Source organism: Martes martes (assembly GCF_963455335.1).
Source record: "Martes martes genome assembly, chromosome: 2".
NCBI classification, from domain to species: Eukaryota; Metazoa; Chordata; class Mammalia; order Carnivora; family Mustelidae; genus Martes; species Martes martes.
This window is the reverse complement of record NC_137889.1, coordinates 193,175,061-193,200,767: the sequence shown is the minus strand read 5'-3', so window position 1 is coordinate 193,200,767 and position 25,707 is coordinate 193,175,061. Positions and strand designations below refer to the sequence as shown.

Genomic DNA, 25,707 nt, shown 5'->3' with positions numbered 1-25,707 from the left:
ATGATCTGAGCTGAAATCAAAAGTCGGATGCCCAACTGACTGAGCCGGTTTTATTATTATTTTTATTATTTTGAGAGAGCGTGCACAAGCAGTGGGGACAGTGGATGGGCAGAGGGAGAAGGGAGAACATTTTAAGCAGACTCTGTACTGAGTGGGGAGCTCAGTCTCATGATCCTGAGATCATGACTTGAGCTGTAGCATCTGGGAACTTGTATGCTGCCTTTTTTTTTTTTTTTTTTAAAGATTTTATTTATATTTGAGTGAGAGAGAGCATGATAGGGGAGAAGATCAGAGGGAAAAGCAGACTCCCCGCAGAGCTGGGAGTCTGATGTGGTATTCTGTCCCGGGACTCTGGGATCTGGACCTGAGCCGAAGGCAGTGGCTTAACCAACTGAGCCACTGAGCCACGCAGGCGTCCCTGCCTTTTGTTTGACAGAAGATTCTTATCATGTTATCTTGACTTTTTAAAAATTAACGTATAATGTGTTATTTGTTTTAGGGGTTCAGGTCTGTGATTCATCAATCTTATACAATTCACAGCACTTACCATAGCACACACCCTCCCCAGTGTCCATCACCCCACCACTCCATTCCTTCCACCCCCTTCCACTCCAGCAACCCTCTGTTTTCTGAGACCAAGAATCTCTTAAGGTTTGTCTCCCTCTCTGGTTTTGTCTTGTTTCATTTTTCCCTCCCTTTCCCTATGATCCTCTGTCTTGTTTCTCAAATTCCTCAAATCTGTGAGATCGTATGATAATTGTCCCTTTCTGATTGACTTATTTCGCTTAGCATAATACCCTCTAGTTCTGCCCATGTGACAAATGGCAAGATTTCGGTTTTTCCTTTTTGATGGCTGCATAATATTCCACTGTGTATATATGCCACATCTTCTTTATCTCTTCTTTGTTGATGGACATATAGGCTCTTTCCATAGTTTGGCTATTGTGGACATTGCTGCTATAAACATTGGGGTATATGTTACTCTTCAGATCACTACACTTATATCTTTGGGGTAAATACTGAGTAGTGCAGTTGCTAGGTTGTAGGGTAACTCTATTTTCAACTGTTTGAGGAGCCTCTATACTATTTTCCAGAGTGACTGCACCAGCTTGCATTCCTACCAGCAGTGTAAGAGGGTTCCCCTTTCTCCACATCCTCACCAACACCTGTTATTCCCTGACTTGTTAATTTTAAACCATTCTGACTGGTGTGAGGTGGTATCTCACTGTGGTTTTGATTTGTATTTCCCTGATGCCGGGTGATGTGGAGCACTTTTTCATGTGTCTGTTGGCCATCTGGATGTCTTCTTTGCAGAAATGTCTGTTTTAGTCTTCCGCCCATTTCTTGATTGGATTATTTGTTCTTTGGGTGTTGAGTTTGATAAGGTCTATATAGATTTTAGATACTAGCCCTTTATCTGATATGTCATTTTCAAATATCTTCTTCCATTCTGTCAGTTGTCTTTTGGTTTTGTTGACTGTTTCCATTGCTGTGCAAAAGCTTTTGATCTTGATACCTTGATGAAGGCCCAATAGTTCACTTTTGTCCTTGCTTTCCTTGCCTTTGGCGATGTCTCTAGGAAGAAGTTGCTATGGCTGTATTCTCCGCAAGGATTTTGATGGATTCCTATTTCACATTGAGGTCTTTTATCCAATTTGAGTCTATTTTTGTGCATGGTGAAAGAAAGTGGTCCAGTTTCATTTTTCTGCTTGTGGCTGTCCAATTTTCCCAACTCTGTTTGTTGAAGAGACTTTTTTCCATTGGACATTTTTTACCTGCTTTATCGAAGATTAGTTGACCATAGAGTTGAGGGTCCATTTCTGGGTACTCTAGTCTGTTCCGTTGATCTGTGTGTCTGTTTTTGTGCCAGTTATCATACTGGCACTGATTACAGCTTTGTAATAGAGCTTGAAGTCTGGAAATGTGATGCCACCAACTTTGGTTTTCTTTTTCAACATTCTTCTGGCTATTTGGAGTCTTTTCTGGTTCCATATAAATTTTAGGATTATTTGTTCCAGTTTGCTGAAAAAAATGGATGGTATTTTGATAGGGATTGCATCAATGTGTGGATTGCTTTAGGTAGCATAGACGTTTTCACAATTTTTGTTCTTCCAGTCCATGAGCATGGAACGTTTTTCCATTTCTTTGTGTCTTCCTCAATTTCTTTAATGAGTATTCTATAGTTTTCTGAGTATAGATTCTTTGCTTCTTTGGTTAGCTTTATTCCTAGGTATCTTATGGTTTTTGGTGCTACTGTATGTAAATGCAATCGATTCCTTAATTTCTCTTTCTTCTGTGTTGTTGGTGTATAGAAATGCAGTTGATTTCTGTGCATTGATTTTATATCCTGACACTTTACTGAATTCCTGTATGAGTTCTAGTAGTTTTGGGGTGGAGTCTTTTGGGTTTTCAACGTAAAGTTTCATATCATCTGCAAAGAGTGAGAGTTTGACTTCTTCTTTGATGATTTGGAGGTATTTCTTCTTGTTGTCTGATTGCTGAGGCTAGGACTTCTAGTAGTATGTTGAATAGCAGTGGTGATAGTGGACATCCCTGCTGTGTTCCTGATCTTAGGGGAAAAACTCTCAGTTTTTCCCCATTGAGACTGACATTTGCTGTGGGTTTTTCATAGATGGCTTCGATGATACTGAGATATAGGCCCTCTGTCCCTACACTTTGAAGACTTTGATCAAGAAAGTATGCTGTACTTTGTCAAATGCTTTTTCAGCATCTATTGAGAGGATCATACGGTTTTTGTTCTTTCTTTTATTAATGTATTGTATCACATTGATTAATTTGCAGATGTTGAACCATCCTTGCAGCCCAGGAATAAATACCACTTGGTCATGGTGAATAATCCTTTTAATGTACTGTTGGATCCTATTGGCTAGTATTTTGGCGAGAATTTTTGCATCCATGTTCATCAGGGATATTGGTCTGTAATTCTCTTTTTTGATGGGATCTTTGTCTGGTATTTGAATCAAGGTAGTGCTGCCCTCACAAAATGAGTTTGAAAGTTTTCCTCCCATTTCTATTTTTTGGAACAGTTGCAGGAAAATAGGTATTAATTCTTCTTTAAATGTTTGGTAGAATTCCCCTGGGAAGCCATCTGGCCCTGGGCTCTTGTTGGGAGATTTTTGATGACTGCTTCAATTTCCTTACTGGTTATGGGTCTGTTCAGGTTTCCTGTTTGTTCCTGGTTCAGTTTTGGTAGTTTATACATCTCTAGGAATGCATCCAGTTCTTCCAGATTGTCTAATTTGCTGGCATATTGTTGCTCATAATATGTTCTTACACTTGTTTGTATTTCTTTGGTGTTGGTTGTGATCTTTCCTCTTTCATTCATGATTTTATTATTTTGGGTCCTTTTCTCTTTTCTTTTTGATAAGTCTGGCCAGGGGTTTATCAATCTGTTAATTCTTTAAAAGAACCAGCTCCTAGTTTTGTTGATTTGTTCAACGGTTCTTTTGTTTTCTATTTCATTGATTTCTGCTCTGATCTTTATGATTTCTCTTTTCCTGCTGGGTTTAGGCTTTCTTTGCTTTTCTTTCTCCAGCTCCTTTAAGTGTAGGGTTAGGTTGTGTATTGGAGTCATTTCTTGTTGAGAAAGTCTTGTATTGCGATATACTTTTCTATAAGGACTGCCTTTGATGCATCCCAATGATTTTGAACAGTTGTGTTTTCATTATCATTTGTTTCCATGAGTTTTTAAAATTTTTTCTTTAATTTCCTGATTGACCCATTCATTCTTTAGTAGGATGCTCTTTAGCCTCCATGTATTTGAGTACTTTTCACCTTTCCTCTTGTGATTGAGTTCTAACTTCTGAAAATATACAGGGAGTGATCCCAGTCTTTTGGTACTGGTTGAGACTGATTTGTGACCGAGGATGCGATCTATTCTGGAGAATGTTCCATGTGCACTAGAGAAGAATGTGTATTCTGTTGTTTTGGGATAGAATGTTCTGAGTATATCTGTGATGTCCATCTGGTCCAGTGTGTCATTTAAGGCCTTTGTTTACTTGTTGATCTTTTGCTTAGATGATCTGTCCATTTCAGTGGGGGGGGGGTGTTAAATTCCTCTACTATTTATTATTGTTGATGTGTTTCTTTGATTTTGTTACTAATTGGTTTATATAATTGGCTGCTCCCATGTTAGGGGCATATTTAAAATTATGCCCCTATTTAAAATTTTTATTTAAAATTTAAAATTGTTATTTAAAATTGTTAGATATTTAAAATTGTTATTTAAAATTGTTAGATCTTCTTGTTGGACAGACCCTTTAAGTATGATATAGTGTCCTCATCTCTTATTATAGTCTTTGGTTTAAAATCTAATTTGCCTGATATAAGGATTGCCACCTCAGCTTTCTTTTGATGTCTGTTAGCATGGTAAATTGTTTTCTACCCCCTCACTTTAAATCTGGAGGTATCTTTGGGTCTAAATGAGTCTCCTGCAGACAGCATATTGATCGGGCTTTTTTTTTTTTTTTTTAAAGATTTTATTTATTTGACAGAGATCACAAGTAGGCAGAGAGGCAGGCAGAGAGAGGAGGAAGCAGGCTCCCTGCTGAGCAGAGAGCTAGATGCGGGGCTTGATCCCAGGCCCCTGAGATCATGACCTTAGCCGAAGGCAGAGGCCTTAACCCACTGTAGGGCTTGTTGTTTTAATCCATTCTGTTACCCTGTGTCTTTTGATTGGGGTATTTAGCACATTTATATTCAGGGTAAGTATTGAAAGATATGAATTTAGTGCCATTGTATTGCCTGTAAGGTGACTGTTACTGTATGTTGTCTCTGTTCCTTTCTCATCTGTGTTACTTTTAGGCTCTCTCTTTGCTTAGAGGACCCCTTTCAATATTTCCCATAGAGCTGGTTTGGTGTTTGCAAATTCTTTTAGTTTTTGTCTGTCCTGGAAGCGTTTATTTTTTTATTTTATTTTTAATTAATTATTTTTATTAAGATATAACGTATTATTTGCCCCAGGGTACAGGTCTCTGAATTGTTAGGCTTACACACGTCACAGCACTCACCATATCACATACCCTCCCTAATATCCATAACCCAATCCCTCTCCATACCCCGCTTCCCCCAGCAACCCTCAGTTTGTTTAGAGAGATTAAGAGTCTCTTATGGTTTGTTTCCCTCTTGATCCCATCTTGCTTCATTTCTTTGTTCCCTACCCCCCCAAGTTACCCACACTGCCTCTCAAGTTCCTCATATCAGGGAGATAATATGATAATTGCCTTTCTCTGATTTACTTATTTCACTCAGCATAATACCTTCTAGTTCCATCCATGTCATTGCAAATGGCAAGATTTCATATCTTTTGATGGCTGCAGAGTATTCCACTGTATATATATACCACATCTTCTTTATCCATTCATCTGTTGATGGACATCTAGGTTCTTTCCAGAGTTTGGCTGCTGTGGACATTGCTGCTATAAACATTCGGGTGCATGTGCCCCTTCAGATCACTACATTTGTATCTTTAGGGTAAATACCCAGTAGTGCCATTGCTGGGTTGTAGGGTAGCTCTATTTTCAACTTTTTGAGGAACCTCTGTGCTGTTTTGTCCTGGAAGCTTTTTATCTTTCCTTCTATTTTCAGGGATAGCATAATTGGATATACTATTCTTGACTGCATATTTTTCTCCTTTAGTGCTCTGAATATATTATGCCAGTCCTTTCTGGCCTTCCAGGTCTCTGTGGATAGATTTCCTACCAATCTAGTATTTCTACCATTTTATGTTACAGACCTCTTGTCCCAAGCTGCTTTTAGGATTTTCTCTTTGTCTCTGGGACTTCTAAGTTTTACTAGTAGATGATGAGTTGTTGACCTATTTTTATTGATTTTGAGGCGGGTTTTCTGTGCCTCCTGGATTCTGGTGTCTGTTTCCTTCCCCAGATTAGGGAAGTTCTGTGCTATAATTTACTCCAATATACCTTCTGCCCCTCTCTCTCTTCTTCTGGGATCCACATTATTCTAATATTGTTTCATCTGACAGTATCACTTATCTCCTGAATTCTCCCCTCGTGATCCATTAGCTGTTTATCTCTCTTTTTTCAGCTTCTTTATTCTCCATCATTTGGTCTTCTATATCACTGATTCTCTCTTCTGCCTCATTTGTCCTAGAAGTAAGAGCCTCCATTTTTTATTGTACGTCATTAATAGCCTTTTTGATTTCAATTTGGTTAGATTTTAGTTCTTTTATTTCTCTGGAAAACGATTCTCTAGTATCTTCTATGCTTTTTTCAAGCCCAGCTGTTATGTTTCTAATCGTCATTCTTAATTCTAGTTCTGATATCTTACTAAGGTCCGTATTGATTAGGTCCCTTGTGGTTGGTACTGCCTCTTGTTCTTTTTTCTGAGGTGAGTTTTTCCACTTTTGTCATTTTGTCCAGAGAAGAATATATGAATGAGAGAACAAAATACCAATAGGGTAACAACGACCCCAGAAAAATATACACTAAATGAATCAGAAGAGACCTGCAACTGAGGGCAAAAGAAAGGGGTGGGGGAGAGAGAATATCATCAGGCTGGTGAATAGAACAGAGGCACACATTAGATTTTGGGTGTATTTTGGTATGTTAGAAGAAACTGCCACCTGGGTGGCTCAGTGGGTTAAAGCCTCTGCCTTCGGCTCAGGTCATGATCCCAGGGTCCTGGGATCGAGTCTAGCATCGGGCTCTCTGCTCAACAGGGAGCCTGCTTCCCTTCCTCTCTCTGCCTGCCTCTATGCCTACTTGTGATATCTGTCTTTCAAATAAATAAATAAATAAAATCTTTAAAAAAATATTAAAAAAAAGAAGAAACTGCCTCCCAAAATTTTAAAGAAAGAAAATCATGTATATGTATACACACACACACACACACGCACACACACACAAATAAGGGTAAATGCGATGAAGAGATGGAATATGACTGTAAAGATGGAAATTAAAAAAGATTTCTAAAAAGTAATTGATAAGATAAAAGTTGGTTGAAAAAAGAAAGAAAATAATTTAAAAAAAAAATAAAGGAAGAGAACATCTTCAGGCTGGAAACTAGAACAAAGCCATTCCCTAGATTTAGGGTATATTTTCGTCTGTTAGAAAAAAGTGTATCCCAAAATTTTAAGGAAAGAATAACATACACACACACACACACACACACAAACATACACATATATACAGAAAATAAAGTTAAATACAATGAAGGAACAAAAAATGAATGTAAAAATTAAAATTAAAAAAGAGTTTAAAAAAGGTATTGATAAAATAAGAGGAAAAATTTAAAAAAAAATAAAGAAAATTAAAAAAAATTTAAGTTTGAAAGACTAAAGAATCATGGGAGACAAGCCATGAATTCCATGTGCTGTATTCCCCTGGTGCTGGAGTTTTGCAGTTCTCATTGATTGCTAAAATTGGTCTTGGCTGGATGTTCTTGTTGATCTTCTGGGGGAGGGGCCTGTTGCAGTGATTCTTAAGTGTCTTTGCCCAGGCGGAATTGGCAGCGCCCTTGTCAGGGGCCAGGCTGAGTAATCTGCTCCGCTTTGCTCTTGGTAGCTTTTGTTTCCTGACAACTTTCTGCACAGCTTTGGTAGATGAGAATGAAAATGGCAGCCTCTCAATCTCCAGGCTAGAGGAGACAAGAGCTTGGAGCCCCACTCCCCAGTGAGCCCTGAGAAAAGCTGTCAATCACTCCTGTCTCCCTGGTCTCCGGCTACACTCTCTGCTCACCTGGCCTGTGACCTGTTTCTTTCTGGGACACGAGCCTGTTTGGAGTCTCCAAACCCAGCAGATACTTGCAGTGTGCTCCTGCGCCGCCCCTCCCGGTGGAGGAGGTGGGGGGGTCTTCCCAATTTGCCACTTGTGGGGTCCCTGCTCGAAGAACAGTAGCCTGGCTGTGCCGGGGATCATGGTTTACGGCAACCCCGAGCTGAGAACCCACTCCTCAGCTCCATCTTTGCAGCTGGCTTCCCTGCTCTGGTACCTCGGAGTTCTGCCGCACTCAGGCAACCTTAGTCTTTCTGTGACCCTGAGGCTCCTGAGACCACTGTCTCAGTGAGAGCTCTGCCCCCTCCCCCGGCCTGCCCTTAGCCACTGGAGCTACATCCCTCAGTGGAGCAGACTTCTCCAAGTTCTGATTTTGTGCTCTGCTGCTCTGTCACTTTCCAGGAGCTGGCTGACAGAGGCTTCCTCTCCTCTCCCACCAACCCACCTCGGTCTGTATTTCTGTATATAGCCTTGTATTTATTTCTCTGCAAGTCTTACCTTCCAGAAAGTGGTCACTTTTCTGTTCATAGAACTGCTGCTATTATTTTCTTTAATCTGTTGAGTCTGTAGGTGTTCAGAATGGTTTGTTAGCTGTAGTTGAATTCCTGGGACTAGATGGAATTTAGGTCTCCTAGTGCTCTGCCTCTTGCTCCTAATCTTGACTTTTTTTTAAAGCTAAGTCTCTTTCTAAATTGTCAGACCATCCTTTGCTGGCATTAAATTCTCCAGCTTTAGATCCTTCACCTTCCTTTTGCTTTAAGGTGTCTTACGATAACCTTGCTTTTTTTCAAGCCATTTTAGAATCTATATTTATGGCTTTCTCGTAAGAGTTCCTGCGATCCACATAAAAGCTGCATTTTCAGTACAAGATAAAAAGGTATTTAGCAAAATGCAAGGTTTTGTATCCGCTGGCACAGCAGCAAAGACAGCTTCACTAATTTCTTTTTTTACAGTAGTCCTTATGCTGCATTTATTTATCTTGAAATGGCAGGCAACCACAGAGGCAGACTTCAGTCTATGGTATATATAAAGTAATTCAACTTTTTCTTGTAATGTCATGACAATCTCTGTTTCTTGGTGGCATTTCCAGTATTACTAGTGGTACCTTGTTGGGTCCCCTGGTGTTATTCAGGGTTTACAGTATTGCACTAAACATAATGAAAAATGGGAGGACTGTGAGAGATCACTTTTTACTGCAATTTGCAGTTTACTGGAGAAGATGAACTGCTCACTCAGAGATGATTAGTGTTAGATGGCATTTTAAGGGGATACTCACTAATACTTGAGCTTAGCATGACAGCAGCAGAGTGACTGTAAAATTATTACAGTTATACAGCATGCACTACAGTTTTATGCCATTATGATTTAACTGCATCTTTACATTTCTTCACATCTCTTGACTACAAATAGCACCATGTATTGCATGCATAAGTTTTGATAAATTTTAACTTCTAAAAATAGATTTGTCTGTATTTTATGGTAGTAAATGGTAAAATAGACTAGTATCTACATGTATTTTATGCATTCATGACATACTTAACTCTTTGTTAATTTCTTTTTATATTTCTAGGCTATGTGGTTTGTCTGAGTTTTTTCAAATTTTTGCAAATCTTCAAACAATTTTCCAGTGTGTTTACTGAAAAAAAAATCTGTATGAGTGGATGAAAAAAAAATCTGTGTATGAGTTCAAACCCATATTGTTCAGGGGTCAACTGTATATGTAGAACTGGAGATATTGGAATAAGATTAGTATATTGTATTGATATCAGTATCCTGCTTGTGGTTGTATAGTATAGTTTTACAAAATGTTACCATTGGGAGAAACTAGATAAAGTGAACAAGGGATTTCCTCTATTTTATTTCTTACAACTGCATGTGAAACTACAATGAAAATTTTATACTGATTCATAAGCTGCTATTAAGGTTAATAATATTAAATAAAAAATGCATTGGAGAACATGAAGGGAAGACTGTTACTTGGAGCTGTTAGGACTTGTGACCATGAGTTTTTATTAAAGAAGTGTTTTAGTACTGATTGGATTTGTTCAAAACCATTTATATTGTTGTTTAGATATACCAGTAGTCTAAAATGGCTTTAGATGTGGCTCTTCAATCAAGGAATGTAATTGTTAATGTAGATAATGGTATACTGCTTCAGATACTTTTTTGGAAACTCTTGGACTCTCAAGTACTTGTTTTGTCCTGAGATAGTAAAAGTTATGTTTTCTCCATTAAGTAAAATAACATTTTATAATGAGATACGAAATTTTCAAAGTAGATGGTAACTAAAATAGCATATATCTTCTGGAAATGATATGTAACATTTTCCCTTCATTCCTTCTCATTAGAGCACCTGACATTAATACGAAGCAAGGCCAGAACATATTGGAAATCTTGCAAGACTGTTTTGAAGAAAATAGTAAGACATCTTAAAGGTGGACTTTGATGGTTGGGTTGGATGAAAATATAAATTTGTCATATTATTCATATTAAATTCAGTAAATACATTCTAACATTTAAATATATATAAAATATTTTCCCAGAATGTTGAGTACATATGCAGTCTTTTATGTATTTCCTGATACACTGAAGATAATAGTAGCAAAAAAGAGAATAACTTGTCATTTCCTTTAGTTCATACTAGATTCCTGTACTCTGGGAGTCCATAAATAATTATCATACATAGGAGAAGGTATTTCATATAGTGGGAGTAAATGTGCAGAATACTTAGGATCTCTAAGAGTTAATGTTTGGTGATACGCAGTTCTTTCTATAGAAATGGTGAATTATTATCGCTTCTCTGCCTTTTGGCTAAGATCAAGTGTAGAAATGGTGAATTAGGGCAAAAACTTCTCTAAGTGCTGGTCAGCATTAGAAGGCATTGAAAGAAGAGAATAGGTCAACCAAAGAAACAGACAGTGGAAAAATATTTCTATATAAGCACTGAAAAAAGAGCTGGTATATTATTTCTTCAGGAATCTTATTTGCCTTTTTCAATTCCTGATGCCGTCTAGGAACATTTGAATGTTGAAGTGATGTCTGTACTTAATTTTAAACTAATTGTTTTTAAAAAGTTGTCAAACTTCTTCACATTTCATGTAGGGCTTCTTTTAATTGTAACCGAAAGATTTTATACCACGTTTATTTATTTATTTATTTACTTATTGCTTTTTTTAAGGTCTTGCCAATGATTTTAGCACAAATTCTACAAAATCATTGCTTTATTCAACACCTAAAACAGGAGGCATTTGTATTCAGTCACCAAGCAAAGAGGTAGGTCAAAACAAAGAGCTGGTATAGCTTTAATAGTTTAATGATGAAACATTACACAATGTAGTTACATTTATTCTAGTTGTTTTTAAGTCTTATTCTTAAAAGGGAATCCTATATTCCCACTCTCTTTATCATTTAGAGGTGTTTTGTGACAATTTTGACTTGGTGTTTCAAGTGTTTGAAATTGGAGGTCTTGGTGTAGAATTATTATATTGCAGCACAATCATTTTTTACCTCTTCTAAAATAATACTTGAATTAGGTTTTTAGGAAAGTGGGCAACTGCTGAAGTTCCTAATCCAGGTTGGCAAATTTGGTTATATTCTGAAAACCAAAGTTAATCTATTTCTGTAAGGAGAATCAGTCTTTTAAAGATTATGTCTTAAGAGGTTAGGTTGACCTAGCTCTACAAAATAGTAAACTTTCAAATAGAATTTGTGAAGCTAATGAATAAAGACAAGTTATTCAAAAGTACAATACAAATTGGAGAGAAAAATTATATAGTACTAGAAATAACATTGATTAGAAACTTGTATAAATACCTAATTATATAGTTGACCCTTGAACAATGCAGAGGTTAGGGTTGTGGACCCACCCTTGCAGTTGAAAATCCACCTATAATTTTGACTTCCCAAACACTTTACTAATAGCCTGCTGTTGACTAGAAGCCTTACTGATAACATAAACAGTTGATTAACACATATTTTGTATATGTACTAAACAGTTGATTAACACATAATTTTGTATATGTATTATATACTGTATTCTTATAATTAAGTTAGAGGGTCGCCTTGATGGTGCAGTTAGTTAATCATCTGGCTCATGGTTTGGCTCAGGTTGTGATCTCAGGGTCGTGAGACTGAGCCCTATGTCAGGCTCTGAACTCAGCACGGAGTCTGCTTGAGACTCTGTTCCTTACCCCTTTCCCCTTTCCCACTCTCTCTCTCTAAAAAAAAATTTAAAAAGCTAGAGAAAAGAGAGTGTTAAGAAAGTTACAAGGAAGAGAAAATACATTTACAGTGCTGTATTTATTGCAAAAAATTGTGAATAAGTGGACCCTCACAGTTCAAACCCTTGTTCAGGGGTCAGCTGTATGTAGCCTTTTGGTTCCAAAGACTGAAAACAGATCCAGAATTGAGAGACCTTCTCTTTAATGTGGTAAATTATATAGTACTGGTTTTTGAAAGTTAAATCAACCTTAAGTTTTCTGAGATAAATTTGACTTGGTCATAAAGTATTAACCTTTTTAAATTTAGTTTGCTAGTATTTGAAGCATTTGCATCTATGTTCATGAACAGTATTGTCTTTTATTTCTGTTCACAGAATGTTCTTATAGGGCTTTGGTATCAAAGTTATGCTAGGGCTTTCACTCCTAGGTAGGAAGGGACAGATTGCAGTAGGCCAACATTTCTGCTGTAAAAGCTAGTTAAAAAGAATGAAATGCAAACAAATTCTATTTTTAGAGACATGGGAAGTTGTGGAAAGAACAAAGGCTGGATAAAATTCCAGAGAGAGAAGAATCTTGAGATGAGTTGATGATTATTAATCTTTTTCTTTCCTTAGAATGTTAGCTCATTTGGTGCAAAAGCTGAGGGTTTAAGGCCTGCCCACACAGAGAGAGTCTATGTGGGAAAGCATAGTTTTTGTCAGCTGTGCTGAGATGGCATGACAAACTGGATTCCAGGGATGTTCCAAATGGGTAGGCACTTTTCCTTAAAGAACATTGGTAAGTTCTGGGGTTGGCACAGAATCCTGAACCAGAAAGGTGGAGTGACATATATAGTCTTGCTATGCCAGGAAGGCAATTGCCAGATTTTGAAGCAGTCTGAGGCAAGAGGCTAAAAACTTGAACAGAAACCTTCACAGGATAGAACTGATGTCTCCCAGTATTTAAGGGCTAAGGTGACTCACCTGGCTCTCAGTCTCCCAGGAGACCTCATTCTGAAGAACAGGGCAGACTACGAATGGATTGAGTCTCACTAAAATTTCATCTCAGACTGACCCATCTTAATCCTTGAGAGAGTGAGGATCTGTTCATTTCAATCCAATCTGCCTAAAAAGAGATAAGGTTTCTTTCTACTCTATAGAAAGATTTTGGGAACTCTACTAACTTTTTTTCTAATTAAGCTTTTTGTATTGAGATAATTATAAATTAATAAGCAGCTATAAGAAATGGAGTACAGGCTTTTACCTGGTTTCCTCTATGGGTAACATCTTGTAAAACTGTAGTTGCAGAATTGCAACCAGGATATTGACATTAATACAGACATGGGGTTCGATTTCACAGCCCTGATATTGTGACCTGAGCTGAAATCAAGAGTCAGACTCTCAACTGACCGAGCCACCCTGGTGTCCCTGCTTTTAGTGATTTGAAATTTCATGATATTCCTTGATGTTAGATTCCTCTAACTCGTCTTATGAAGATTTCTTTTTACAGTTTCTGTTTCTTGCAAATTCCTTGCCTTTTTGTACTAGAGCCTTTTGTCATATGTCCAGTGAATCTTAGTGGTCTCTTCATATTTGAATGGAAAACTAAAATGGTGTTTGGAAGTTCTCTTTGTGCAGTAAAATTTGTGCCTTGGTAGGGGCGCCTGGGTGGCTCAGTGGGTTAAGCCTCTGCCTTCGGCTCAGGTCATGATCCCAGGGTCCTGGGATCGAGCCCCGCATTGGGCTCTCTGCTCAGCGGGGAGCCCGCTTCCTCCTCTCTCTCTCTGCCTGCCTCTCCGCCTACTTGTGATCTCTCTCTCTCTCTCTGTCAAATAAATAAATTAATAAAAAAAAATTTGTGTCTTGGTAGATTTTACTGTGCTGTGATCTGTCTGGGCCATGTCATTGTGGATGTCCAGGTGTTACTATCTACAGGTTTTTTTTTTTAAACTTGGCTTGGTAGGTTTTTCTGACAAATGTGCCCTGCTTGGGAGTCTGATTCTAACTACAAATGTTCTCAGCCACGTGGGGCAGAGGGAAGGTACAATTGGATGCTTCCACTTAATATCTCTGTTTCTACTGTACTACTCTTACTTTCAGCTGTGTCTGAGTCTATAGTCTCTCTGATTCTGAAACTCAGGAGAGTAAACATCTAATATGACAGGGTTGGAAGAGGAGAGGCTCTGTGACTCTGACTGCTTCTTGTACCTACTTTTAGCAACTCTTCTGTTTGTAGGCCTCACTTGGAACCCATCTTTTAGAGGTGCCTTGCACATCTAATTACTGATCTTACTGGTTTCTCCATAAATATTAATCTGTCTCCTGTGCTTTCTTAGCATGTTTCTGCTCTCTCTGGACTGATTAGTTGCTGCTGATCTGCTTTCCAATTTAAGAAAAGTTTGTCGACATCTCCCATCTGTTCCCCTCTCTTTCTCCTCATACTTCTGGGTTTATACATTTTAAAAAAATCCTAATGAGGTTTTAAGAGGAATAGAATATAGTTAAAGCTTGCTTTTGTTTCTTTATATAATTGAGTTTCATAGTGTATTCACTGAACAACAGTGCAGTGGCTTCCCTATTTATATATTCCTCAACTGGTAGATTTGTTTCCATCTATTCATTATTATAGTCATGTACACTGATGTGCATCTTTGTCCATGCCTCTTTGTGCACATGTTGTAAACTGCATTTCTGTAGGATATGCACATTTTAAATGAAATTGTTAAATATTGTCAATTTTTTCTGCAAGTTGATTTTACCAGTTTTCTTTGCCACATGCAATGTATGAATGAGATTTCCCTTTCCTAGATTTTTAAAATTTACGACCTGGTATATTTCAAATTTACAAAAGAAAATATATTATGTAAGATATTAAAAATAATATAAATGAGCACTTATGTACCCATCCCTCGGTGTAAGAAATATCCATACTTCTGCAGCATCAGTGTCCCGCTGTGTGGTTTATTGTTTTTAAATACTTTTTTTTTCCAATTTAAAAACAAGTGTATTTAATCAGAATTACTATTTTTTTTTAAGATTTTATTTATTTATTTGATAGACAAAGATCACAACTAGCCAGAGAGGCAAGCAGAGAGAGAGGGGGAAGCAGGCTCCCCGCTGAGCAGAGAGCCCGATGCGGGGCTGGATCCCAGGACCCTGGAATCATGACCTGAGCTGAAGGCAGAGGCTTGTTACCACTGAGCCACCCAGGTGCCCTAGAATTACTAATTTTTAATAGCTCTAATGTTATATATCTTTTAGGCTCAATGCCAGAAATCTCATTTGAAGTCAGTTCCAGTTTCTTTAAGGAAGAAAGAAGCCTCTGTTCCAAGTGAAGTTGTCAGCAGATCAGGTTGGTGGCATCCCCATGGATATTATTTACTTAGATATATTTAAAAGGAGGTGCTGAAAGTGTTGCATGTGTTGGCTTGGGTGACAGACTCATGGGTTAGCCTAGGCAAAGTGGTCAGTGTTTGTTTGAATATTTGTTTCTTTGTTTTAGTGGTAAGAACATTGATTATTAGGATACAGTAAGAGACATTAACTAAGAATTATTATAGGGCTATAGTTTTAGTAATTTTCAAATAGATTTGGCTTTTTTTTTTTAACAAATAATAAATATTATCTCACATAGTTTCTGTGGATCAGGAATTGAGAAGCAGCTTAGTAATTGGATGGTTTTGGTTTGCAGTCTTTCATGAGCTGATGGTCAAGATGTTGGCTAGTGTTGCAGTCATCTGAAGGCTTGAGGGATTAAGGATATATTTCCAAGATGACTCACATGGGGCTGGATGTGAGCAGGAAGCCTTAATTCCTTTTCACATGGCCTTCTCCATGGGCTTCTTTTTTTTCAAGATTTTATTTATTTGATGGAGATTACAAGTAGGCAGAGAGGCAGGCAGAGAGAGAGGGGGAAGCAGGCTCCCCACCGAGCAAAGAGCCCAATGAGGGACTCCATCCCAGGACCCTGAGATCATGACCTGAGCCAAAGGCAGAGGCTTAACCCACTGAACCACCCAGGCACCCCTCTCCATGGGCTTCATGAGCATCTTTTTTTTTTTTAAACTGAGGTATAAATGACATGTAACATTATGTTAGCTTCAAGTATACAACATGATTTCAGTATCTGTATACACATGGTTAGTGTTCTTTTCCTCTCTTCTTTTGTTCATTTCCTTTAATTAGTCATATGTGGTGCTACTTTGAAAAGTTTATTTACTTTTTTAAAATTTAATTAATTATTTTTATTTTGTTATGTTAGTCACCATACAGTACATCATTAGTTTTTGATGTAGTGTTCCATTATTCATTGTTTGTGTAAAACACCCAGTGCTCCATGAAATATGTGCTCTCCTTAATAATACCCATCACTGGGCTAACCCATCCCCCTTCCCTCTCCCCTCTAAAACCTTCAGTTTGTTTCCCAGAGTCCCGTCTCTCATGGTTCATCTCCCCCTCTGATTTCCCTCCTTTCATTTTTCCCTTCCTTCTCCTAATGTCCTCCATGCTACTCCTTACGTTCCACAGGTAAGTGAAACCATATGATAATTGACTTTCTCTGCTTGACTTATTTCACTCAGCATAATCTCCAGTCCCATCCATGTTGATGCAAAGGTTGGGTATTTGTCCTTTCTAATGGCTGAGTAATATTCCATTGTGTATATGGACCACATCTTCTTTATCCATTCATCTGTTGAAGGGCATCTCAGCTCTTTCTGTAGTTTGACTACTGGGGACATTGCTCCTATGAACATTGGGGTGCATATGACCCTTCTTTTCACTATATCTGTATCTTTGGGGTAAATTCCCAGTAGTGCAATTGCTGGGTCAGAGGGTAGCTCTATTTTTAACTTTTTGAGGAATCTCCACACATTTTCCAAAGTGGCTCTACCAACTTGCATTCCTATCAACAGTGTAAGAGGGTTGCCCTTTCTCCATAGCCTCTCATTTCTTGCCTTGTCGATTTTTGCCATTCTAACTGGTGTAAGGTGGTATCTCAGTGTGGTTTTGATTTGAATTTCCCTGGTGGCTAATGATGATAAATGTTTTTTCATGTGTCTGTTAGCCATTTGTATGTCTTCTCTGGAGAAGTTACTGTTCATGTCTTCTGCCCATTTTTTGACTTGATTATTTGTATTTTAGGTGTTGAGTTTGAGAGTTCTTTATAGATCTTGGATATCAGCCCTTTGTCTGTAGTGTCATTTGCAAATATCTTCTCCCATTCCATGGGTTTCCTCTTAGTTTTGTTGACTGTTTCCTTTGCTGTGCAGAAGCTTTTTATCTTGATGAAGTCCCAAAAGTTCATTTTCGCTTTTGTTTCCCTTGCCTTTGGACATGTGTCTTAACAGAAGTTGCTATGGCCAATGTTGAAGAGGTTACTGCCTATGTTCTTCTCTAGGATTTGATGGATTCCTGTCTCATCTTGAGGTCTTTGATCCATTTAGAGTTTATCTTTGTGTATGGTATAGGAGAATGTCGAGTTTCATTCTTCGTATATAGCTATCCCATTTTCCCAGCACCATTTATTGAAGAGACTTTTTTGCCTTGGATATTTTTTCCTGCTTTTTCAAAGAGTAGTTGACCATAGAGTTGAGGGTCCATGTCTGGAGTCTCTGTTTTGTTCCATTGGTCTGTGTGTCTGTTTTTGTGCCAGTACCATACTGTCTTGATGATTATAGCTTTGTAATGTAGCTTGAAGTCAGGCAACATGATGCCCCCAGCTTTGTTTTTCTTTTCAACATTCCCTTGGCTATTTGGAGTCTTTTCTGGTTCGATACAAATTTTAGGAGTTTGGTTCCAGCACTTTGAAAAATGCCATTGGTATTTTGATCAGGATGGGGTTGAAAGTATAGATTGCTCTGGGCAGCATAGACATTTTAACAATGTTTATTCTTCCAATCCATGAGCATGGAATGTTTTTCCATTTTTTGTTTTTATGCCTTCTTCGATTTCTTTCATGAATGTTCTGTAGTTCCTAAAGTGTAGATCCTTTACCTCTTTGGTTAGGTTTATTCCAAGGTATCTTATGGGTTTTGGTGCTATTATAAATAGAATCGATTCTCTAATTTCTCTTCTTACAGTTACATTGTTAGTGTATAAGAAAGCAACTGATGATTTCTGTGCATTGTTTTTTTTATCCTGCCACATTACTGAATTGCTCTGTTAGTTCTAGTAATTTGGGAGTGGAGTCTTTCGGGTTTTCCATATAAAGTATGTCATCTGTGAAGAGAGAGAGTTTGACTTCTTCTTTGCCATTTGAATACCTTTTATTTCTTTTTGTTGTCTGACTGTAGTTGCTAGGACTTCTAGTGCTATGTTGAACAGTAGTGATGAGAATGGGAATCCTTGTCATGTTCCTTATCTTAAGGGAAAGGCTCTCAACATTTCTCCATTGAGAATGATATTCGCTGTGGGTTTTTCATAGATGTATTTTATAAAATTGAGGAATGTTCCCTTTTTCCCTATACTCTGAAGAGTTTTAATGAGAAAAGGATGCTGTATTTTGCCAAATGCTTTTTTTTCTGCATCAATTGAGAGGACCATGTGGTTCTTTTCTCTTATTTATGTATTCTGTCACATTGATTGATTCACAAATGTTGAGCCACCCTTGCATCCCAGGGGTAAATCCTTCCTGGTTGGGTGGATAATCATTTTAATGTACAGTTGGATCCTATTAGTTAGGATCTTGCTGAGAATTTTGGCATCCATATTCATCAGGGATATTGGTCTGAAATTCTCTGTTTTGATGGGATCTTTGCCTGGTTTTGGGATCAAGGTAATGCTGGCCTCATAGAAAGAGTCTGGAAGCTTTCCTTCTGTTTCTGTTTTTTTGAAACAGCTTCAGGAGAACAGCTATTATTTCTTCTTTGAATGTTTGTTAGAATTCCTCAGGGAATCCATCAGGTCATGGACTCTTGTTATTTGGGAGGTTTTTGATCACTGCTTCAATCCTGTTACTGGTTATTGGTCTATTCAGGTTGTCAATTTCTTCCTGTTTCAGTCATGGTAGTTTATAGGTTTCTAGGAATGCATCCATTTCAGGTTGCTTAATTTATTGGCATATAGCTACTGATAATAATTTCTGATAATTGTTTCTGTTTCCTTCGTGTTAGTCGTGATCTCTCCCCTTCCGTTCATAATTTTATTAATTTGACTCCTTTTCTCTTTTCTTTTAGATTAAGTGTGGCCTGTGGTTTTATTGATCTCATTAATTCTTTCAAAGAACCAGCTTCTAGTTTCATTGATGTGTTTTACTGTATTTCTGGCTTCTAATTCATTGATCTCTGCTCTAATCTTAATTGTTTCCCTTCTTGTGTGTAGGTAGGCTTAATTTGTTGTTGATTCTCCAGTTCTTTAAGGTATAAAGAGAGTTCATGTATTCAGGATTTTCTTGGTTTTTTTGAGTGAGTCTTGGATGGCTATTTATTTCCCCCTTAGGACCACCTTTGCCATATTCCATAGGTTTTAGACCAATGTGTTTTTGTTCTCATTGGTTTCCATGAATTGTTTAAGTTCTTCTTTGATTTCCTGATTGGCCCAGACATTTCAAGCAGGATGGTCTTTAGCTTCCAAGTGTTTGAATTTTTTCCAAACTTTTTCTTGTGATTGAGTTCCAGTCTCAAAGCACTGTGGTCTGAGAATATGCAAGGAATAATTTCAGTCTCTCAGTCTTTTGGTATGGGTTGAGACCTGATTTATGACTCAGAATGTGGTCTGTTCTGGAGAAAGTTGCCTGTGTGCTCAAGAAGAATGAGTATTCTGTTGTTTTAGGGTGGAAGGTTCTGTATATCTCTATGAGGTCCATCTGGCCCGGTGTGTCATTTAAAGCACTTGTTTCTTTGTTGATTATCTGCTTAGGTGATCTGTCTGTTGCTGAGAATGGACTGTTGAGGGCTCCTACAGTTAACATATTATTATCAACTTGTTTCTATTTTGGTTAACAGTTCGCTACTCCCATGTTAGGGGCATAGATATTTACAATTGTTAGATCTTTTTCTTAGATAGACCATTTAAGAATGATACAGTGTCTTTCTGTATCTCTAAACACAGTCTTTAGCTTAAAATCTAATTTGTCTGATATGAGAGTTGCCACCCCCCTTTATTTTGAAGCCCACTGGCATGAAAGATGCTTCTGCATCCCTTCACTTTCAGTCTGAATGTATCTTTAAGTTCAAAATGCGTCTTCTGTAGACAGCATATGGAGGGGTCGTGTCTTTTTATCCAATCTGTGACCCTGTCCCATTTTATGGGAGCATTTAGGTCGTTCACGTTGAAAGTGATTATTGAAAGATATGATTTTATTGTCATTGTTAAGCCGGTGAAGTCCTTGTTTCTATAGATTGTCTCTGTAAATTTCTATATCATTCTTGGGGTCTTACTCCTTTCATATGAACCCCCCCCTTAACTTAATAGTCATAGAAAATCCCCCACCCCTTAGTATTTCTTACAGTGGTAGCTTAGTGGTCGCATATTCTTTCAGTTTCTGCCAGTCTTGGAAGCTCTTTATCTCTCCATCCATTCTAAATGACAGTCTTGCTGGATAAAGTATTCTTGGCTGCATGTTCTTCTCATTTAGTGCCCTGAATATGTCTTGCCAGCCCTTTCTTGGTTGCCAAGTCTCCACGGACGGGTCTGACGTTATTCTGATGTTCCTCTCTCTGTACGTAAGGAATCTCTTTCCCCTAACTGCCCTTAAGATGGTTTCCTTGATACTGGAATGTTTCATGGCTTTATTTATTTCTCTAATTCCGTTTTCATGGATTTTAAGCTGTTTGTTCTAGGCCTCCTCCTGTTCCTTCTTTTCTATCAGTTTGTCTTCTAGATCATTAATTTGTTCTTCTGCCTGGTTTACCCTGACTGTTAGAGTATCTAGATTAGGTTGGATCTCATTGATAGCATTTTTAAGTTCTGCCAGATCAGCTCTCATTTCTGCCCTTAGAGAATCTACGTTGCGATTAGTGGTTTTCTCCATTGTAGTTGTTGTCTGCATAACTGTTACCCTGAAGTCTGTTTCCGACATCTTGCTTATATCCATATCCATTAGTTCTGTGGCAGAGGTCACAGTCTGAATTTTTCCTGTGTTGGGGGTTTCTTCTCTTAGTCATTCTTTTGAGGGGTGGTTGAGGGAATGTACAGAGTCCAAACTATTGACCACAACCAAAGCAAGATGCACCTGTTTTATAGGGACCTTAGGGTTGTCAGCCTCTTGTTCTTCCAGCCTGTCTTCTGAGGATAAGGGGCCTGCCATGCTGTTACTCAGGCACCCGTGTTTGGGCAGAGTTGCCCTGCCTCCAATGAGAGGCGGTGGGGGGGAGGGGTGCTCAGTGAAGACTAGATTTTGGGGGCTTTTGTTCACTGGGAGCTTTCACTGGCAGCTTTCTGTGTCTCTTCCAAGAATCAGAGCAGAAGTGACTGTATCCAGACTTCTGACTCAGACCAGAGAGATCGCAGTCTCTTCTCCAGAGAGCGCTCCAGGTCACACTGACTCTGGTTTTTGTCTGTGCTGCTAAAAACCAGAGTGTTCTGGCTTGTGTGCCCCACAGCAGTATTACCAGCTCTTACTTCCAGGTTCAGGCACGACTCTGCCCTTTGTGCTTCTGAAACTGCCAGCTGCCCGCAGTTTGCACTTGCCCCCCCTCCACAGTTCCAGGATTCATTCCGGGGGGCTGTCCCAAAGTCCTCTCCCTGCAGCTTGCTACCAGTCTGTGAGTATCTGCCTGGTCCCCCGCGCAGGAGGCTTTTGTGCTCAGGCAGCTCAGGATCCCAGAGGCTCCCTCCCCCTTCTGTTTATCTTCTGATATCTGCTCACAGAATCACGGCTCCCTGCTTCATACCTCAAAACTAACTGCTGGAGATACTCTGTAGAGATCTGGATGTATCTTCTTACATTTCAGGCTGATTCGTGGGTGTTCAAATGATCCCTTGACTTTTACAGATTTTGTTTATGCTATCTTTAACCATACTATGAGTAAGATTTTTTACTTTAGTTGTCAGATGTGTGACTTTTATATTTTTTGACCTTGTTTTGGTTAAAAAGTCTGTCTTATCCTAATGGTAAATGTAGAATCTTAGCTTTTCATCTTTTTAAAAGAAGTTTTTATTTAACTTCCAGTTTGTTAACATACCATCTAATACTAGTTTCGTGTGTAGAATATAGTGATTCAGCACTTCTATAGAACACGTGGTGTTCATCACAGGTGCCCTCCTTAGTCCCCATCACCTATTTCACCCATCCTCCCACTCACTTCCACTCTGGTAACCGTCGGTTTGTTCTCTGTAGTTGAGAGTCTGTTTCTTGGGGTACTTGGGTGGCTTAGTTGGTTAAGTGACTGCCTTCGGCTCAGGTCATGATCCCAGGGTCCTGGGATCGAGCCCCATATTAGACTTTTTGATCAGTGGGGAGTCTGCTTCTCCCCTGCCTTTCACTCCCCCTGCTTGTGTTTGCTCGTGTTTCCACTTTTTGTCTATTATGAATAATGCTGCTGTGAATGGGAGTGTACAAATATCTCTTGCGGTCTCTGCTTTCAATTCTTTGGGATACATACCCCAAAAAGGAATTATTGGATTGCATGGCAATTGTATATTTAATTTTTTGAGGCACCATTAGGCTGTTCCTTGTAGTGGCTGTGGCATTTTACATTCCTACCAGCATTGCATAAGGGTCCCAGTTGCTCCTCATCTTCACCAATACTTGTTATTTTCTGTGCATGTGTGTGTTTAGTGATAATAGCCATCCTAATGGGGGTGAAGTAGTAATCTCATTGTGGCTTTGATTTGTTCATCATTGTCATTAGGAAGTTTTAAATTAAAATAATAATTAGATACCACTGCACACTGAAAAGAATGGGCTAAAATCCAAAAAACTGATTCTCCTTTGTAACTCATTTCTTTGAGAGTTTCTGTCTTTTCATTTGTTTCAGGAGAAACAAATGAAAGTTCATAATTGTTAAAATATTTTTATGATGTATGCTTTAAAATTCTTATTAAATAATTTCAACATTTGATTCATCTTGTCTATTTGTGTCCATTGATCATATGGTTCTTATTCAGGTTGTATTTTTCTGGTTTTTGGTATAAGCAGTCATTTTTATTGTACTCTTGACATTTTGGTAATTATTTTTGGAAACTCTTGATTGTATTTAAATTGTTTATTATAACATATGGTTTCCTCATTTTGGTTTAATGTGTAGGTTTTTGCTCACTTTTGTGGATTATATTTCCAGTGACAGTTAAGTGTTAGAGTCCTAGCAGTGGCATTTTGTTCTGTTTTGTTTCCTCATGCTGCCGAGATTCCTCCTTAGTTCTTGCTGGTGCTTTGTCAGATGAATGGAAGGTGCTTTCCTGAGTACCCCATGTCCTCATTCATTCAAATGAGGTTTGGGGTCAGAAGCTGTTGGGATTGGATCTTCTTAAATCACTGGGTAGAGGACAGGGGGATGGGGGATGTAGTGTTCTTTTATGTTCTTCCTGCTTTAGATAAGACTGCTCACTGGTACCCTCATTGTTGTCAGTACTAATCGTGTTTCATAATGTTACCTGGTCTGTGAAGCAGTGGCTGGGAACCTCAGAGGCTCCACTACTTTGCAGCTGTTTGTGGATCATATGGTCTGCTGTCCTTGATTGTTGAAGTGGGGACTGTGTTGGTCGAGGAACAAGGTTACTCTAGGACTTTGCTCCTCTGCTACTACTATCCCATAGAACTTACGGAGTGGGTCCTGGCATGGCCTAAGACTTTGCTTCTCTTACAACGCCACTGCAGAATGGAGTATTTAGTGGCTCAGCTTGTGGAATGGGAGTTGGGGTTCCCCATAAAGTCTCTGTTGTGTTTCCCTTCTCCAGATCTTTTGGATGGAGAATGCAGGGTTTTTTTTATCCCCCTATTTGTGGTTCAGGGTTGCACGCCTCTCTAGAACCCAGTCTAGGGATTCATAGGAGATAAAGGGAAAATACTGTCTTTTTTTGCTCAAGACTTGAGGTTCCTAGCAAATATGCCTCTTTCCTTCTAACTTTTAGAGTTCTCTTATTGTTATTCGATGGATACGTAGGAATTTAGCTTAGGAATTTAATTTAATTATTATAGTGTGGAGCCCAACATGGGGCTCAATCTTACCGCCCTGAAATCATGACCTGAGCTGCAGTCAAGAGTCGGATGCTTAACTGACACTGAGCCACCCAGGTGCTCCTAATTTTGGCTTTTTCAGAGTATGAATCAATATAAATACTCCCCAACAGTTCTACTTTTTCTTTGATATTTGAAGGTATAAGCCTTAGAGAATATGTATATTCTTTATTTTTTTATATATATATATATATATAAATGTACATGTGTATATGTGTATGTATATAAACTTTTATGTATAAAGAATATTTTTATATGTATATCTATATATATACACATACACAAATCTTTTATATATCTCTATACATATCTGTTATATCTCTGTATATGTATGTACGTGTATAAATATGTGGTCATCTAGCTGCCTTAGATCTAAAGATTTAATCTTTAGATCTAAAGATCTAATCTTTAGATTAGATCTTAAAGATCGAATCTCATGATTTCTCTAGCATTACTTCTTTATTTTAGCTGTATATAGATTTATTCAAATCTTGGGTAAATTGACTATCCGTAGAATTGTGAGTTTTCTGTTTGAAAATTTTTTTCATTTCAAAACTTCAGAGCATGGAAAAAAATACATCTTTATATTCATTAATTTCATGAATTAGAACTTTTAAAGGCCTTATGTAATTTATTTATTTATTTTTAAGATTTTTATTTATTCATTTGACAGAGAGATAGAGAGCACAATTAAGCAGAGCGGCAGGCAAAGGGAAAGAGAGAAGCAGGCTCTCTGCTGAGCAGGGTGCCCGATTCAGGGCTCAGTCCCAGGATCCTGGAATTATGACCTGAGTCTAAGGCAGCCGCTTAACCAGCAGAGCCACCCAGGCGCCCCTTATTTATTTTTTTAAAAATATTTTATTTATTTGATGGAGAGAGATACAGTGAGAGAGGGAACACAAGCAGGGGGAGTGGGAGAGGGAGAAGCAGGTCTCCTGCTGAGCAGGGAGCCCAGTGGTGGGGCCCGATCCCAGGACCCTGGAATCACCACCTGAGCTGAAGGCAGCTGCTCAACCATTGAGCGAGCCACCCAGGCACCCCGCCCTTATGTATTTTAGTCATAGATCTTTGATTATAAACTTAATGAACTGTGAGTCTTCTGAAAACTATTTCTAGTTACTGCTGCTGAATTTTAAAAAGCCCATTTGATTCCAATACTATTATTTTAAAAATTTCTAATATCTTCATATAATTTTCTTCCAGGTCAGGACCATGAAGTTCATCAGCAAATTTTGGCAGCTGGTATTGGTTCTAAAAATACACCTGACTCAAGAAAAATGTCAAGTAAAAAACTAAAAGATCATCACAGTGAGGCTGATAAGGAATTAAACTTATCAGTTGGTTCACCTTTTGTTCTTTTGGATGCAAAAGCTTCTCTATCACAAAATGTGATTCCACCCATTGCCCAAAAGAAAGAGGTCTACACTTCTGAAAATTCAGTAAATACATTGTCTTCAAGTATGGAGATTTCTCTAAAAACCAGGAAAAGGTACATTTTTATTTACTGAAATAATATCAATCTGCTTAAAAATTTTAAAGTTATTTATTAATTAATTTTTAAATTTATTTTTAATGTATTTTATAGTAAGTTTGAGGAATATTAACATGAGAAGAGCATAACATAGTTCAGTTTATAT

At 38.2% G+C, this 25,707-nt stretch overlaps 1 protein-coding gene across 1 annotated transcript in view; it reads left to right on the top strand.

The window, feature by feature from the left end:
* CENPC (centromere protein C) overlaps nt 1-25,707 on the top strand; it is a 96,294-nt gene that overhangs the window by 8,337 nt on the left and 62,250 nt on the right. Inside the window, exons 3-6 of the mRNA XM_080797041.1 lie at nt 10,103-10,173; nt 10,933-11,027; nt 15,214-15,304; nt 25,274-25,559. Of these exons, the coding sequence (XP_080653167.1) occupies nt 10,103-10,173; nt 10,933-11,027; nt 15,214-15,304; nt 25,274-25,559 (543 nt within the window). The remainder of the gene's footprint in view (nt 1-10,102; nt 10,174-10,932; nt 11,028-15,213; nt 15,305-25,273; nt 25,560-25,707) is intronic.